Below are 18,407 nucleotides of genomic sequence, written 5' to 3'. Positions count from 1 at the left end.
GAGATGGAGACAGTGTGTTTCCTGTTTGATTGTTTCAGTGTACACACCAGGCCCAGTGCTGCAGGAAAAAACAAAAAACAAAAAACAAAAAAACCAAAAGTCTAAGAAAGGATTGCGGAGACTGCTCTTCATGTGACTAGCTCCTGATAGGGCTGTCCTCTCCTGAATATAGTTGCAAGTGGGTGAAAGGACATTAGAAACCCACAAGATGGGTGGGGTGTGGAGTGTTTTGCCTGCCTTCTCCATGTCAGTATTGCTCAATGGAATGATTGTTAAGCCTGCACCAGAGCTAACAAACACTGAATATCACAGGGATAACAGACACGCCAGAAACAATAGTTTATTCAATAGACTTACATGTCTTCCTCAGTGTGAGGTGTTTTTTTTCTATTAATACGGCAATAACCTTATGAGATAGTTACAGCCCTGTGTTACAGATGAGACAGACCCTCATTTGGAGGGGAGATGAGGAGTGGGGTTCAGAGCGCACTTGATGCTCTGATCTGGGGACTTGGGGTGGGAGTTCACGTCCCTGGAGAATAGCTTTTGGGTACTCGGTTTGAAATTGCCGCTGAAGGCTTGCTCTGCCTCCCAGCCTCGGAAATGGAAGCAGGATTCTGGAGAATCCCCGTTGGAGGAAATGTTTAAAAGCAGCAAGGCCCCGTGGCTTGGGAGTAAATTTGCTATCCACTTGCCAACAGCCTTCTTCAAGGGAAGGCTCCTAGGGTTGTGGCTAGAGCCTTGCTTTGGGCCGTCCGCACTAGCCAGTCTCAGGGACTGGGTGGAGCTCTTGCGGGAGAGGCTAGAAGGGCGGCTCGGAATTGACAGCTGTGTGCAGGAAGTCGGTGCTTTGTCTTCTTCCCCAGGGCCGGAGAACGAGGCAGCGCTGCAGCCGAGCCTGCTCAAATGATGCCAAGGACAGGAGTTGGTAGACAGCCCCCTCTCTCCAGAAAGGATCAGGGCGCGGGTGGAGGCTTTGGAGGCTCCTAGGCCAGGCCCGGGCCCAGTGTTCTCTCAAGGAAAACGTGCAGAGCCTGCCTACTGACCGCCGTCTCCAAGCTCCTCGGACCGCCGGGCGACGCGGTTCTCCCACGGGAGGCCGCATCTTCTTTGTAATTCGAGCAGGCCCTGGCGGGCCAGTTGCTGTGGTAACGCTGCTTTCCCGACTCTGTAAGGCGGGGAGGAGGGAGGCGGGCCTTGCCGGACGTCACGGAGACTGGGTTTGGGGGTGCTGCCCACCCCCGACTAATTGTTTGCCAGAAAGGAAGCCTAGAGATAGATGTTTCGTTAACTGAGGGGTCCAAGGGGCTGCATTAGTACGGACGGAAGGGATCAGGATCCACCCCCATCAACCTCCCCCCAAAGTCGCCTCCTGCAAACATTTTAACGGTCTATCAAAGCAGGGCGGAGGGGGAGTTGCAATTCGGGGATTTGGTCAGATGATCCACGCCCCTTCCTCGGGTTTGATGTTTAGGCCACGCCCACACCGAGCGGGGGCCAGTTCTAGACCACGCCTCTCCCCTGGGCGCGCGGAAGAACCAAAAAGGAGTAGTATTGCGAAATTGAATTGATCCAGAGCAACTAACGCGCCAAGGCCTGGGACGGGTCGTGTTCCGCAGGCGTCCGCCGAGGCCGCCCCGCCCGCATTTTCGGGGAGCCCTCATGGTTTTGCGCCTGCGCACTGCCCCCGCAAGCTCACGGGTTGGACGAACACGCAGAGTCGCCGCGGCGCGCAGAAGGGGAGGAGCAGGCATGAGCAGGCGCGCGCGCGCCCGTCTGGAGGACGCTAAGGGAGCAGGCGAGTCGGGAGGATCCAGTGGGTAGAGTGGTTCGCCCAGGTTTCTTTGGGCAGTGCGTAAGGCCGCTCTGGGCACGAGGGCGCTCATCTCACTGGCTCGCTCGGTTCCCGGAGCAGATCCGGGGCAGTAGGAGAGCGCCGGGTCAGGGGCCGCCGCCGCCGCCGCTCCCGGGGGACTCTGCCCGCCAGCCCGCAAGCCCGCGCTTCGCGGGCCCAGCCGTCAGGGTAAGCGGGCTCGCGCTCACCAGAGAGACGAGCGAGATGGGAGAGTGTGGGAGGCCATCGGGGACCTGTGGGAGGAAGGGGCTTTGGGGCGTGCGTGAGGAGCAGGGGGTGTGAAAAGAGAAAGAGGGCCATCGAATAGTGGTAGTATTACCAACCACTACCACACAATAATAATATTCTAGTGGTTTGTGCCAGGACTTTATCAAGCACCTTATTTGCTTTCTGTTAACATCTACTGCAGTCTTCCGAGGTGTATGTTATTAAACCCATTTTACAAGATAGGAAAACTGAGGCACCAGAGAGGTTAAGTAGCTTATGCAAAGCCACACAGCTGGTCGGTCTGGGTTCGAACGCAGGTCGTTCTGGCCCGAAGGCGTGTAATTAAAAAAGAAAAGAAAAGAAAACAAAACAAAACAGGGAGGGTAGAAGGAGGAGGGGCGGGATGAGTGTTGTTTGGGGAGGGAGGGTGATCCAGAACAGGAAGAGAACGATGATGGGAGACTGTAAGGGAGAGGACCTGAGTTTGGAACCTTGCGGGCCTCCGCCTTCTTGGTTCTTTTGGTCCCACAACTTTTCTTTGCTATTCTGTTTATGAGCCCTAGCTATTGCCCTGGAGGCCTGGACCACATGGTTGGTTTTAAGAACTGGTTGAACTGCGGTTAAGTCCAGGGTAGTTGTCTTCGGACACTGTTTTGGGGGCGGAGGTGATGGAGGACGGCGGGCCGTGTATGGAGAGGACCCTCTTCCAAGCTGCTGCCATTTCTTCTAACTTGCTCCCACTTCCTTTTCCATCTTATCCATGTGCGGTAAAGCCTTTGTTCAGTTCTCTAGAATTGAGGAAGTGATGTTTATGGTCTCCTTGCACACTTAGGCTTAAACAAAACAAAACTGGAAAAACCAAACATTCTTTTCCTAAGCCTCTGGATTGCTTGCAGAGAAAGCTTGCCGGTGGCTTTATTCGTAGTTGCTCTTTAGAGCTTGCCTGGGTAAATAGCTTTGTTTTGGAGAAGTTTATCCTATAGGTCAGCAGGAGCGAGCTCACAGATTTTACTGCAGATCAGCATAGGGCAAGGACCTCAGTAATTCCTGTATCTGACCTTTCCTTCTTGAACAGTCTAATGCTGGGAACCAACAGGTATCAGTGTTTGTATTTTGCTTTCATATAGAGTGGAGTAGCTCACCGGAGAGTCAAGTTTTAAAGTCAGCCTGTGAGGGAAACTGCATGGGGATCAGAATTATCCTTAAAAATTCCTTAGAAGGTACAAGGTTGTACATCAGGGCCATTCCGTTTCTCAGTAAATCTAGCACAGTTTTTCCTTAAGCCTTTAAACTTGTTACTGTTTCTCTGGTTGCAACCCAGCTAAAGTAACTAGCCTAGCTTTAGGATCTGTGTTGCACAAATAAACATATTTGAATGGAATAGAGTCCTTCCACATTGTGAGGTGTGCTATGCCCTGCTGGCACTGAGAGAGGAGGAAGACTAACCAAGGAGAACAGTATGTTTGTGATTCCCGTCTTACGCTTCTTCTGGAGCATGTGCTCGCTGAGTGGAAAGTAGCAGGCAAAATTGCTGGCATCATTCAGTATTATTATTTCTCTTCTTTGGCTAGCATAACCAGTAATTTATGCTAAGCTAAATGTGCATAAGGTGATTCCTTTTCAGCTTTCGAGTGGCGTTACATTTTGGGGTTTGCAAGCTATTTCCCCACAATTTTCCTAGATAAGGGTTTGGTGTGAGAACTCATCTTAGGTATTTTTGCCAGTGGTCTGCACTTATGTTCCCCATTTATCAGAATATATATAGCAATGGTTAGCTTTTTGAAAGTGGCTTAGCTTTTTAAAAAAATTTTCTTGGAAATGGAAGTCATGATAGTGTTTTTTAAATTTAATGTCTCTAAATTTCTGTTTTATCTGCAAAATGTAGTGAAGACACCACTGTACAAAGTTGTTGTGAAGTTTGTCCACTGTTAACTTTGAAGCAAAATCCCACATTTTGTATCACCTGTACTCTGTTTTGCATTATCTCTAAAAGATGAGGACTCTTTAAAAAAAAAAAAAAATGACAATATAACACCAAAAAAAAAAAAAGCAGCCCCCCCCAAACAAAACCAAAACCAGCCATTATTCAGACTTTTGTCTTAAAAATGTCAGTTTAAAAAGATTTCTAATAGTTTGTTTAAAGCGGGACCTAATTAAGGTCTGTAGATTTTGATGGGCTGATACATCTCTTGAGAGTCTTTTACTTTTTAAAAAAAAATTTTTTGTGTATTTATTTATTTATTTAGTTAGTTAGAAGGAGAGCATGAGCAGGGGAGAGGCAGAGAGAGAGAGAATCCGAAGCAGGCTCCACACTACTAGTGCAGAACCCGATGTGGGGCTTGAACTCACGAACCATGAGATCATGACCTGAGCCCAAACCCGATTTGGGTGCTTAACCGACTGAGCCACCCAGACGCCCAGTAGAGTCTTTTACTTTTAGTACTTGCAATTTGTTGAAAAATCTGGGTTATTCTGTAGATTCCCACAGTAGTTTCTGGATTTTGCTGATTGCCTTTCTTTGGTGTCATTTAACATGTTCCTCTGTCCTCTTTATTTCCTGTAAATTGGTCTAGAGGTTTGGTCAGATTCCAGTTAGATTTTTTTTTGGCAAGACTTATTCATAGTGGTGATGTATTCTGTCAGGAGGCAATGGTATGTGGTTGTCTCTTTTTATAGTAATTACAGCCATTGTGATATTTTAACAACTTTATTGATGTGTAATTCATACTATAAAACTTACCCATTTTAATGTAGAGTTCAGTGATTTTTACTAAATATATGGAGCTGTGCAGTCATCAGATAGTTGAGTTTGGTAACATTTCTATCACCTCAGTAGCATACCTCATGCCATTTACAATTAATCCCCATTCCCATCCCACTGCTGTAGTCTACTTTCTGCCTTTATAGATTTGCCTTTTCTGGGTATTCCATATAGATGCCATTTTGATATTGCCCAGATCTATGAATTCTTTGGGAGTTACAGAACAGTGAGATTCTCTCAGTCCGTATTTCTTAGCTTTATAATTTCTATTAAAAGAAACTTTCCCTCACCTCTTAAGTTACTTAGTACAATTTACGTAGGAAAGACAAGACACGTATTTTATTTTATTTTTTTAATTTTTAATTTTTTTTTCAACGTTTATTTATTTTTTGGGACAGAGAGAGGCAGAGCATGAACGGGGGAGGGGTAGAGAGAGAGGGAGACACAGAATCGGAAACAAGCTCCAGGCTCTGAGCCATCAGCCCAGAGCCTGACGCGGGGCTCGAACTCACGGATCGCGAGATCGTGACCTGGCTGAAGTCGGACGCTTAACCGACTGCACCACCCAGGCGCCCCAAGACACGTATTTTAAAAAATAGATTGATTTACTAGCATTCTCTAGTGGTGACCAGTGAGGTTTATTTTCTTAGGTTTAAATCCATGAGTTCATAGTGAATTGTCAGAGAAGTCTGAATACATTGTACTGACTATTCATAATGGTGTTTATATTATCTTTTCTTTGACCAGAGGGAGCTCTTTTCTGCTTGGAGGCCAAAGGCATATTTTTGTTTGGGTCCCTTTTGCTGCTTCACTCTTAAGGAAACGTATTCATAGTCATACCCACTTCCCCTGCAGTAGTTTATGGTTGTGTTTGAAACGATACCAGTCTACGGCCATACCACCCTGAATGTGCCCAATCTCTGAAATGACACCACAAAGGAAGTGCATTGTTTCAGTTAGGAAAATAAGGAAGTGAAGTGGTACTGATTTAACATTAATGGGCATAAAAATGGCTTTGTGCCATCTTGCAGGAGAAAACCTTAAACACAACGTAGAATTGAATCAGAGTCCTTGCATTCTCTTAATTATGGTCATATAGTGGAATTTACTCCACACTCAGTTTGGACTTCACCCCTTTTTGGATGTTCTTTATATGTTCATCTGCAAGTCTTTAATTCATACCATTGTGTACAGAACGGAAATGAGAAGAAATGGATTCTGCCTTTAACAAGTGTCCACCCATATTTGTTAGGAATATACCACAGTCTACTTAAGTTTTAGAGTAATTACAGTAAGTCTGTTATAATTTCAGAGAAACATCTGTTACAGTGTAGGATACCTTGAATAAATGGAATCTTTCAGGGTTGCTGACAGACCAACAGGTTTCCCAGAACTTTCTCGGAGAAATGATGACGTTTGAGAATGACAATTTTGTTTTGATCCAGATTCTTATGGTTGCATCTACCTGTCAGGAAAGTAGGAAGGAAAGATTTCATTTTACTGTTTCTAGGAATTTTCCTCTGAATACGTATATATACTGGAGTCCACTCTTACATTGTGTTGAGTATTCCCTGTGGTGGGGTTGCCTTTTTAATTTTTTAAAGTTTATTTATTTATTTTGAGAAAGAGCATGAGCAGGGGAGGGAGGGAGAGAGAGAGAATCCCAAGCAGGCCCTGCGGGGTCAGCAGAGAGCCCTATGTGGGGCTCAATCTCATGAACTGTGAGATCATGACTTGAGCTGAAAATCAGGAGTCAGACACTTAACTGACTGAGCTGCCAGGCGCTTTGGGGGTTGCCTTTTTAAAGAAAGGCCATTATGATAAGCTCCTTTTGGTCTTTTTATGATCAAGCATCTCATTGCTACAATAATAGCATTATTCTGAAGCTGAACTATACTGAGTTTCATTTTGCAGACTACTGTTTCCCCCTAGTTTCCTCCCAGAATATACATTGTAAATCATTATCTTTTCCTGTTGAATTATTTATACTTGCCATCTTCTCGAGGCACCTGGGTGGCTCAGTTGGCTAAGTGTCAGACTTTAGCTCAGGTTATGATCTCACATTTTGTGAGTTTGAGTCCCCCATCGGGCTCTGTGCTAACAGCTCAGAGCCTGGAAGCCTGCTTCAGATTCTGTGTCTCCCTCTCTCTCTGCCCCCTTCCCCACCTGTGCTCTTGTCTCTTATCTGAAAAGTAAATAAACATTTAAAAAAATTATATACTTGCCATCTTCTCTACTCCTATTGTTGAATTGCTTAGTTTCTTTATATTATTATGTGTTTAAAAGTAGACTTTAATAACTCCAATTCTGATTTTCATTGTGGTGGTTAAAGATTCATTTAGTGGTGTTGGTTTTTACAGTCTAAAATCCCTCACTTCATGATCTATTTGCACAAATGTAAAGAGGCACTGTGTTACGTTAGTTGATTGCCTCTAGTTATATGTGACTTTTTCATGGTGGAGAAAAGGAATTTCTCTTTTCTTAGGGGGTGGAGGGAGGAGTCACTGAGACTTAGATGTACATTCTTTCAGGCTTTCAGAGATCCAGGTACATGTAAACTAGCTAAAGAGATTCTTTTAAAAATGTTTCCATGATTTGGTCTCTGTGCAAGTGTTGTGAAAGTTACAGATAAGGGAGTATTTGTGGTCATTGGAGGCTATTTTAGTGTTTAGGTAGTCTGGAAAGGGCTCAAAAACTGGTATAGGGTGGTGGTTTCACTTCTGTGCTAAAGGGCAGCTTGGGCAAAAGTTTCTTCAGGTTTGTTTCTGTCTGTCTGTCTCTCTACCTCCCTCCCTCTCTCTCTTTCTTTTATTTTATTTTTAAGTAATTGCTGTACCCAACATGCATCTCAACTGTACAACCCTGAGATCAAGAGTCACATGCTCTACTGACTGAGCCAGCTAGGCACCCCAGTTTCTTCAGATTTCTTAAGTAATTTTAGTTTCTTCAGGTTAAAGACGTGTGTGTGTGTGTGTGTGTGTGTGTGTGTGTGTGTGTGTGTCTTGACCAAGATAGGTTTCCCCATCATAATAAATGGGGAATAAATACAAATATAACTGTCTTAATGTTTTAGCTTATTAAACTGATGAAGTGATTTTTTGATACCTTTGTTTTGTTGGCATCTTGCCAGTGTGTACATTTATGTGATTTCAAAATATGTTTTTGAATCTAGATCATATCAACCATTGGCTTGCCCTCTAATAAAGTCAGCTGAAAGTGACTGCTCAAGTTTCTTCAAGATGCCTGCAGCACTTGTGGAGAACAGCCAGGTTATCTGTGAAGTCTGGGCCAGCAATCTAGAAGAAGAGATGAGGAAGATCCGAGAAATTGTGCTCAGCTATAGTTATATTGCCATGGTAAAGAGCTCCACTCTTTCTATCTCACCTTCTGCTGCGGACTTAGGGAATACTCAGTGTGAGATTTTGAAGGAAAGACTTCCACCAAAGCCATGGTAAATTAAACTTGGTGGAAGGTTGTGAAGCTTTTATGAAACCTCAAGGTAGCCAGTGGGTCTGAGAAGGATGTAACCTCTAGTATCTTAGACTTTTTGTAATGTTACTCTGTATTGACAAATGTTTAAGGCAAAAGTTATGTTAGCCAGTAGGGCACATCTATACCACAGATGCGGTGAATTTGACAGTGTTTTTTTAAAAATTAGTTATCAGCATTTAAATATAGAGAGACCTCTCTTAAAGCCCAGATTTCTGGTATCTCTGGAAAACACTGGGAAGATCTGGCATGGGATTCGCATTCTTGCCTGGCAGTGAGTGGCTGGAGAGGCAGATGTGTGTCACAGTGATACCAACGGCCTCTTCTAGAGGAGGATGTACCTTCTGTGCTCCAGTCCCCATTACTCATAAGCATTACGTCTTTAGCCTTGTATTTAAAATTCTCTGTGGTCTTGTTCCAGGCTTTTTACTCAAGGTAAGTATAGCAGCTGTTTTTTTTAAATTACTGTTTCACTTCCCCATATTTGTATTTTTGTTCATACTTTGTTCTTAATCTAGACTTTTTTTAATTCACTGTTTACGAACCTAGCCTGTCCTTAATTGATCTATAGTTAGTCAGCCACTCTTACATCCTGCCTAGGATCTCCTCTAAGTTGCTGCACAAAGCTTCATGATTCTAGTGCTCCTTCTGTAGATATCAATGAAATCAATATTTAATTTTTAAAAATATTTATTTATTTTTGAGAGAAAGAGCGCGAGTGGGGGAAGTGCAGAGAGGGGCACAGAGGATCCTAAGTGGAGTCAGTGCTGACAGCAGAGAGCCCGACGTGAGGCTCGAACTCATGAACTGTGAGATCATGACCTGAGCCGAAGTTGGATGCTGAATTGACTAAGCCACCCAGGTGCCCCAAAATCATATATTTCTTTAAATAATTTTTTTAATGTTTATTTATTTTTGAGATAGAGACAGAGCAGGAGTGAGGGAGGGGCAGAGAGAGAGGAAGGCATACGATCCAAAGCAGGCTCCAGGCTCTGAGCTGTCAGCACAGAGCCCAATGCAGGGTTTGAACCCACAAAACCGCGGGATCACGACCTGAGCTGAAGTCGGATGCTTAATCGACTAAGCTACCCGGGCGCCCCCCAAAATCAATTATTTTAAGATAGGTTTTTGTGCCCAAGCTTGGGCTTGTCATATAACTTTTATAAATTGAGATAAAATTTTTATGAATGATAAATTCAGCATCCACTGTTTTGTGAAACCTAATGATGACAGACCTTTTCCTTTTCTAGGACACAGAATTTCCAGGTGTTGTGGTGCGACCAATTGGTGAATTTCGTAGTTCCATAGATTACCAGTATCAGCTTTTACGGTGCAATGTTGACCTTCTAAAAATTATCCAGCTGGGCCTTACATTCACAAATGAAAAGGGAGAATATCCTTCTGGAATCAACACTTGGCAGTTCAACTTCAAATTTAATCTTACGTAAGTGAGACACTTCTCAGTGTTATTCTTAGATCTGCTACATTTGTGCAGACTGTGATCTCTAACTGATTTTATTAATTTAAAGTTTTCTTTCTGTTGAAACCAGGTAAGGATTGGACACAGCAGCCAAACAGAATGGAATAAGGAATCTCAGAAAGTAAAGTCCCTCTTAAAGAACACTTACAGGTCAACAATAAAAAGACAACTCAATTAAAAATGGGCATCAGATCTGACTAGAAATTTCTCCAAAGAAGATATAGATATGGCTAATAAACCCATGAAAAGATGGTCACCACCACTAGTCATGAGGGAAATAAATGTAAATCAAAACCACAGTGAGCCACCCACTGGGTGGCTATAATGAGAAAGACACAAGAACAAATGTTGGCAAGGGTGTAGAGGAATTAAAATCCTCATACATTGCTATTGGGAAAGTAAAATGGTGTAGCCTCTTTGGAAAATAGGCAGTTTCTCAAAAGGTTAAACAGAGAGTTACCATATGTCCCAGTAATTTCTTTTCTAGGCATATACCTCAGAGAAATGGAAACACACATCCATACAAAAACTTGTATGTGGTGAATGTTCATTACAGCATTATTTGTAAAGGCCCTAAAGTGGAAACTATCCAGATGTCTGTGAACTGATGAATGGATACAATAAATGTGGTATATCCAGGCAGCGGATTATTGGACAGTAAAAGAAAGAAGTACTAATACATGTTGTATATTGATGTGCTTTGAAAACATTATGCTAAGGGAAAAAAGCCAGACACAAAAGACCATGTATTGTATGATTTTGTTTATATGAAATGTTCAAAATAGGCAAATCTGTAGAGTCAGAATAATAGGTTAGTGGTTGTCTAGAGTATAGGGGGGTTATGTTATGGGGTAGTGGGGAATCATTGCATAATAGGTATGGGTTTTCTTTTTGAGGTGATGAAATGGCCTGTGGTGGTGGTTGCACAACTCTGAAAATATTGAAAACTGTTGAATTGTATATTTAAATGAGTGAATTGTTTAGTTATGTGAATTATAGCTGTTTAAAGTGAAAAAGTAAAGTCAGTTCCCCAGTTAGGGGATCAGTGTTTGAATTGCATTTCTGCCATTTTTTAGCTGGGTGGTTTGGAGTTCATTTTATCTTCTGTAATTCAGTTTCCTTATCTGTAAAATAAGATTACTATGTTTCATAACAGAAGAAATAAGTTATAGAGTAGATGCTAATCAAGAGTAGGTGAAACTGAAGCCTGATAGTGGGCAAATTTTGATGTTTTAGAAATGTGGGTAAAAAAATACATAACATAAAATTTGCCATCGTAACCATTTTTAAGTTTGCAGTTCAGTAGTGTTAAGTAAGTTTGCATTGTTGTGAAACAGAACTCCAGAACTCTCTTGCAAATCTGACACTCTACCCACTAAGCAACTCTCCTTTTTCTTTTTTTTCTCCAGCTCTTTGTAACTACCGTACTACTTTCTGTTTCTGTCTGTTTGACTATTTTAGATACCTCATATAAATGGAATCACCCAGTATTTGTCTTTTTGTGACTGGCTTATTTCACTTAACATAATATCCTTAAGGTTCATCCATGTTGTGGCATGTCAGAATTTCCTTTGTTTTTAAGACTGAATTACATTCCATTGTATGTTTAGACCACATTTGTTTACCTGTTCATCCACTGATGGACATTCGATTGTTTCCACCTCTTGACTTTTTGAGTATTGCTGCTATGAACATGGATGTGCAGATAATCTTCATGACCCTGCTTTTAGTTCTTTTGGATATATACCCAGAAGTGGGATTGCTGGATCGTTTGGTAGTTCTGTTTTTAAGTTTTTGAGGATGATATAATTTTTTATGGGGAAAAATTAGGGGAGACTATCATTTTGCTGATTGTATGAGGTGGTTTTAGTGTATTTCTTACTGGACCACAGTTCTTGAATACTGCGTTCTTTAACTGGGCACCAGGAGCATTTGGTAGCTCAGGAATAATTTTTTGATTGTTCATGTGCTTTGGAGATTTCTTTGAGGTCCAGGAATAATTTGGGGAGACGATCTGGATTTTTCCTTTAACTTCCTTTCCTTTTTCCGTTCTTTTTTTTTTTTTTTTTTTAGTCCATTGTCAAAGCCTGTTATTTATACCTTAATGGTAATTAATACAAAGGAAAATAAAAAATTCCCTAGTTGTCTTTTAAGTTTATGTGAAAAACAAATGAAAGGAAAAAAAAAATAGTGAAATCTAGTGGAAAAGAAGTTAACGTAATGGAAGGATCGATCAGAAAATGATGTCTTTTTCCCCCTACTTTTGTGATAGGTGGTATTATAAATATTCCTGTGTTTAAATTGATGGATGTATCTTTGCAGTGGAGTATTATGCCAGAGTTGCAAAGGATGTGTATTTATCCGTATTGGTCTGGAAAGATGGTCTGTGCTATGTAGGTGTAGAGATGGAGGTTGTTGTGTGCATGGAGAAAATAGTCTGAAGGCTATATAAAATGAGTTGTTAACAGTTATTTCTGTGAGGTGGTATTATAAGAACATTTTTAAGAGTATTCTATTTTAAATGTTTTTGTATTGGTTGATTCTGTTTTTCTTTAAACAGTGAGAAATGTGGACCTTTTGTATTTAAGAAATTTATTTTGTGGGGGCAAGTCTCACTTTTCCATCTGCTGCAGAGATAAGATTATCTACTTTGCATGCTTGTTGGAATATTGGAAAGAATGAATTGATCTGTTCTTGAATTATGAAAGCCTTTCAAGGATACCTGTTCTGTAATTATAAGATGTTAATTTTAAGGTGATGTTAACATTGCTGCCCACTACTTCTGTTAGATTATCCACCACTAAGAAGTGAATACCTTCTTTTTTAGAGAGGACATGTACTCCCAGGATTCCATAGATCTCCTTGCTAACTCAGGACTACAATTTCAGAAGCACGAGGAGGAGGGGATTGACACATTGCACTTTGCAGAGCTGCTTATGACATCAGGGGTGGTTCTCTGTGACAACGTCAAATGGCTTTCATTTCATAGGTCAGTCTCAGAGCATCTATATTTCTCTTTCTTTGGCAGCAGGGGATTGCATTGTGATGTTATTTTTGCAGTACTCATTGCTATCTTCTTCCGGTGACTTATGAAGCAGTTATGAAATTGAAATGGTAACTGGCCCATGTTTCAGTTTTTCAAAAAGTACTTTGGAGCACATACTGGTTTGTTTCATACAGTATTGGGTTCTGTCATTTGGCTATCAGTGGGTACATTCCAAGTGGAAAGATGGAGGAGGGGAGATCAAAGCACTTGATCATCTTTTTCTCTTAAATGAACGGCCTGGAATTTCCTAGGTACTCCAAAGACAGATTCCTCTTAAGAGATGTTAATTTACATTTTCAGTACTTTAGAATTTTTGGTGGATAAAACCTACATTTTTAAACCCTTGGGTTCTCTTATATGTCTCTCATATTAGTGTGGTTTGTTAGTATTTAATAGAAAGTTGAGATTACAGTAGGATAAACTAGTTTGGAACACTGAAAGTTACTCACGGGGAGTATCATTAAGTTTTGAGAAATAAAGCAGTTGAATGCTGGGGCCTGGTAACTGCTGTTTTTTTCACTCCTTGCCTCATTTTCTCTTGTAGTGGCTATGATTTTGGCTACATGGTAAAGTTACTTACGGATTCTCGTTTGCCAGAAGAGGAACATGAATTCTTTCATATTCTGAACCTTTTTTTCCCATCTATTTATGATGTGAAATACTTGATGAAGAGTTGCAAAAATCTTAAGGTACACAATATATATATTTTTAAATTTTTTTCTTAATGTTTCTTTATTTTCGAGAGAGAGACACAGAGCATGAGAGAGAGACTGAGAGCATGAGTGGGGGAGAGGCAGAGAGAGAGGGAGACACAAAATCTGAAGCAGGCTTCAGGCTCTGAGCTGTCAGCACGGAGCCCGATGTGGGGCTCGATCTCACGAACTGTGAGATCACTACCTGAGCCCAAGTCGAACACTTAACCGACTGAGCCACCCAGGTGCCCCTACAATATTTTCTTAATATTAGTAACAACAACAAAGACAAAAAAGCAGACTTGTCATTTGGCTTCATTGCTGTTTTTAGAAATTATTTGTCATTGTTCTGCATTCTTGAGCGCCAGCTAGGTGCCAACATGGTGCTAGAGAAGTACATATAGAGCTGATTGGCACAGGGATTTGTGTGGTGAATGTCTTTAATCTGGGTATGAAGGGAGCCCTCTGCTTCTCTCATCTTGAGGGAGGAGTTCTTCACTTAGGGCCCACAAACCTAGTGAAACAGTTGGCACCGTGAGGTGTATGTGCAGTTTGTTAAGGATGGGGTCTGGAGCGCACCAGACTCTCAGATGGATTCGTAACTTGAGATAGTTCAAGAACTCAACACCCTAATAAATTGTTGACATAAGAGATTTGCTGTCTAGAATTGGATTGGTATTTGACTATTTGCTCAGTTTTTATAGCAGTTAGGACTTTAAAATGGGGCAGAGGTCTAACACTATTAATAGTGTATAAAAGAAAGGAGTTGAAAGTGAAATATAACACAGTATATTGTGTGGAGGGCTGAACAGGGGATATTGCTGGGGTAATAAGGCCTTAGCAAATGGCTCCCACTTGTCATTCCCAAAATAATTAAACACAAGAATGGACTTAGTTGACTCCAGTAGATGAGTGGCGGGTCTGAAATATTATCTTTATTTTCTTTACATCTGCAGGGAGGTCTTCAGGAAGTTGCCGATCAATTGGACTTGCAGAGAATTGGAAGGCAGCATCAGGCAGGCTCAGACTCGCTGCTGACGGGAATGGCATTCTTCAGGATGAAAGAGGTAAGGTGGTGGGTTATCTTTGTGGACCGAGATTTGTTGAAAATTTATAGTTCTTTTGGAAGTTGACCACTTTGAAAGCAGTTGTTTTGTTTGTTTGTCATTATGTTCAGTATCTTAAATGTAGTTTGGGAGGCAAAGACACATTCTGAAATGGAGGCCACTCAGCATGCTCAAGTGTAGACATGTACTGGGCGTTCTTAGCAGTTCTCATTCTTGCAGTTATTTGCTTTTCTTCTCGTTTTTTCTTCTCTCATATAAACAAATACACGTTCAAACACTCATTTTATGCTTAAATGTTGTTACTTATCAAATGTCTGGCAGCTAACATCATACTCAGTGGGGAAAAGCTGAAAGGGTTCCCTCTAAGATCAGGAACAACACAAGCGTGCCCCCTCTCACCACTTTTATTTAACATGGTATTGGAAGTCCTAGCCAGAATAATTAGGCAAGAAAAAGAAACACAAGGAATCTAAATCGGAATGGAGGAAGTAAAACTCACTATTTTCAGATGACATGATATTATACATAGAAAACCCTAAAGAGTCTACCAAAAAAACTCTTAGAACTAATAAATGAATTCAGTAAAGTAAAATTTCAGGATACAAAGTCAATATTCAGAAATCTCTTGTGTTTCTGTACATTAATGTACTATCAGAAAGAAATTATGAAACAATCCCATTTATAACTGTATCAAAAAGAATCAAATATGTAGGAATAAATTTAACCAAGGAGGTAAAATACCTATACCCTGAAAACTGTAAGACATTGAGGAAGGAAACTGAAGAAGACACAAATAAATGGAAAGATATTCAGTATTCATGGATTGGAAGAATTAATATTGTTAAAATGTCCACACTATCCAAAGCAGTCTACAGATTCAATGAAATCTCTATCAAAATTCCAATGGCATTTTTCACAGAAATAGAACAAATAATCTTAAAATTTGTGTGGAACCACAAAAGACCCCAAATAGTCAAAGCATTCTTGAGAAAGAAGAACAAAACTGGTGGCATCATGCCCCCCCCAAGCTTCCTTTGGCAGTATCTGGAGACATTTTTGGTTGTCACAATGTGGAACAGCAGGGGAGAGGTCCTCTACTGGCCACGGACACTGCTAAACATTCTACAGTACCATAGTGCACTGGACAGCTCCCCTCCTTGCCCCTCAACAAGGAATTGTCCTGCCCAGGAGGGCCAAGGTTGAGATAACTCTGCTGAAGTGTGTGACATCCAGTATCTCACTTGTAACAGCCTACTGTTACATTATCCTGTTTTATAGATAGGGAACCGTGGCTTACGGACAGGTATAGAGTGTAGAGCCCAAGCTCTTGACCACTGCACTGCTTGTTAAAGAGAAGGGAGATGGAGGTGGCCGTATTAAATAGCAGCAGCAGCAGCAGCAGCACACGGATCCTGCCAGTAAAAGAACTCATGGAGAATAGAAGTCTGTTCAGAAAGGAGAGCCTGTATATAAAAGGAGCGTGAAAAGACTGTGTATAGGAAATGTCTTGAGCCTTTCTTAATGAAGTTACTTTCTAGTTGGGTAGATTTTCAGGGCTTTAAGACAGTTGGGAGGTGCTGATATAGTAGTGTGGAGACTTGGCTGGACTCTGGGCGTGATTCTCACCGTGAGTTCTCTGTCCTATTCTGCAGTTGTTTTTTGAGGACAGTATTGATGATGCCAAGTACTGTGGGCGGCTCTATGGCCTAGGCACGGGAGTGGCCCAGAAGCAGAATGAGGATGTGGACTCTGCCCAGGAGAAGATGAGCATCTTGGCCATCATCAACAACATGCAGCAGTGATGGCGGCGAGGCTCTGGAGGGTGGGCCTGATCCCAGAGTGGTGCTTATGTGCTGACTGTTTGTGTGTACTTATCTTCCTCCCCAAGAGAAAACGCTTCTTTTGAGCAAACCGTACCTACCATCTGCGTTGACAGAAAGACTTCTGTTGCATTGAAGACAAAAGACGTCTTTATTTTAGATCCAGAAGAGGGGTTTGCTCTGAATTTGTAAACAAGTCTTCCCTATTCCTCATCCCCAAGCCTCTCCAATTGCTTCCTGCCACCAGCATCCATGGCTCATTTGACACCTTTTTAAATATCCGGGACAAGTCAGAGACGAACTAGTAAAATATATATAATTCTCATCTGTGTCATTATTTTTCTTTTAAATCTGTTGCTCATCTCTGAGGATGAAGACTTCTTGACGTGATTCTCAGCTGAGCTGAGGGCTTCCAGGGAAAGTGGAATGACGTGGCGTTCTTGTGAAGTGGGATATAGATGTCTTTTCCTTCCTTTCCTTTTTAAAAATCTTTTTTGACCCTTCTCAAGGACATTTGCTTTCTTTATGCTTTGTTAGTCTTTCGTTGTGTACTATTATGTGGAAATGAATTACTCAGTGCTGACATTTTGAAGACGAGATAACGAAAACTTTTATTAAAAACAAAATTCTTCTGAATCTGTCTACCCTTTATTCATGAGGAACTCCAGAACGGGTGTTAAGTTAACCACTTATGCGTCTTTAAGTCTCTATTCCATTGTGCCACTGAGATTTGCTGTCACATGTTTATCATTTGAAATCATTTTAAATTTTAATAAAATATGCTGGATTTGTTCCTGAAGGAAATAAGATCAGAATTTTGGACTGTAAGTCTTATATTTTCAGTAATGTGATTTCAGATGGTCATGTGTATTCCCCCATGTCTCTTTGTTCTCCCTGCCTTTCCTTTCAGCAAACCTGAGAAGTTGGGGAGATGGATTATGTGAGTACCAGCAATGTGTTTAAAAAGTTATAGTGGTACATGTAAACAGGGCAGTAAGGAATTTGGTTAGAGTTTTCTTGGAATAATATCCCACAATGGGTGTAGGAAGCTCAGGACTGTGATCTTTTTTTTTTTTTAAACTGGTCATTTAAAAAATGCATTGTTTTTTGAATGACTACAGTATGACCAATTTAGAAAAACCAAAAACCCCTTTGAAATGGTGGAAATGAAAACTGGTAACTCACTGAAGTGGATGAATAGTCTTGCATTTTAAAAGCTTATGAAAAACTCAATTTCAGATGATTCAAAATGTCAAGTATTATAAGCTGGTATTTAAGATGCTTGTAAATATTATTTATGTTTTTAATTTTGTAAAATAAAGATTTCTTTTTAACCACTGGCATGAAGGTTTGGTCTTTTATAGCTATTAATCACTGGCTGTAGGAGATGGTCATTTGCAGTCAGTGCCTGGAAACATCTTGACTGTCCCCAAACTCTTGTCTCAGTTTTCCACAAGTTGGTGTGCATATAAAATGTCTCATTTTGTAGGAGGTTTTTAATGACCAACTGTATAAATGGAATTGTCTCTTCACAACCCCCCACTGATCGTCCAGCCTTAGTGGGAAAACTAGTTTTAATTCTAGTTCCTGGGACCACTTTACTCCATTTGGTGGATTAGCTTGTTAATTAGCAGACTTTATAGACAAAGTGAGCTTCTGGTATTGTAGAGTTGGCTCCACACTATTTACAACCCTTCCTATTGGCACAAAACAAGGGGTTGTAAAGAAGTCTGGTATAGGAGCCAATCTAGGCTTTTGCCTGGGATGTTCACATATAGGAAGAGAGGTATTTATCACTGTGATTTGTGGTAAAGGCAGCACAGGTCAGGGTCAGTGATTCTCTTTCAAGTTCTTTGGCATGCTGGTGACTGAGCCCTGCATAGGTGTCCTAAATTTAGATTCAAATGGGGAATTTTATCTTTGCCACACTTGAGGACAGATGTACATGTCAGGAGAAGTATTGAGATGAAGGGTTGAGGAACTCTGTGTC

The 18,407-nt window shown here is 41.2% G+C and overlaps 1 protein-coding gene across 4 annotated transcripts; it reads left to right on the top strand.

The window, feature by feature from the left end:
• Positions 1-791: 791 nt before the first annotated feature.
• Positions 792-17,760, top strand: CNOT8 (CCR4-NOT transcription complex subunit 8). Of its 4 annotated transcripts, none has more exons than XM_045436407.1 (7): positions 792-1,148; positions 7,996-8,179; positions 9,563-9,756; positions 12,620-12,781; positions 13,383-13,527; positions 14,487-14,597; positions 16,250-17,760. In XM_045436407.1, the coding sequence occupies exons 2-7, from the start codon at positions 8,063-8,065 to the stop codon at positions 16,397-16,399; spliced, it is 879 nt and encodes a 292-aa protein (XP_045292363.1). In that variant the 5' UTR covers positions 792-1,148; positions 7,996-8,062; the 3' UTR covers positions 16,400-17,760. The 4 variants fall into 4 exon arrangements, with proteins under 4 accessions (XP_045292363.1, XP_045292357.1, XP_045292370.1 ...); XM_045436401.1 differs by lacking the exon at positions 792-1,148 and adding an exon at positions 1,208-2,023; XM_045436414.1 differs by lacking the exons at positions 792-1,148; positions 7,996-8,179; positions 9,563-9,756 and adding an exon at positions 9,879-9,942.
• The last annotated feature ends 647 nt before the right edge of the window (positions 17,761-18,407 follow it).

Source organism: Leopardus geoffroyi, chromosome A1 (genome assembly GCF_018350155.1).
Source record: "Leopardus geoffroyi isolate Oge1 chromosome A1, O.geoffroyi_Oge1_pat1.0, whole genome shotgun sequence".
Lineage (NCBI taxonomy): Eukaryota > Metazoa > Chordata > Mammalia > Carnivora > Felidae > Leopardus > Leopardus geoffroyi.
This window is presented reverse-complemented; position numbering and strand designations above follow the sequence as displayed.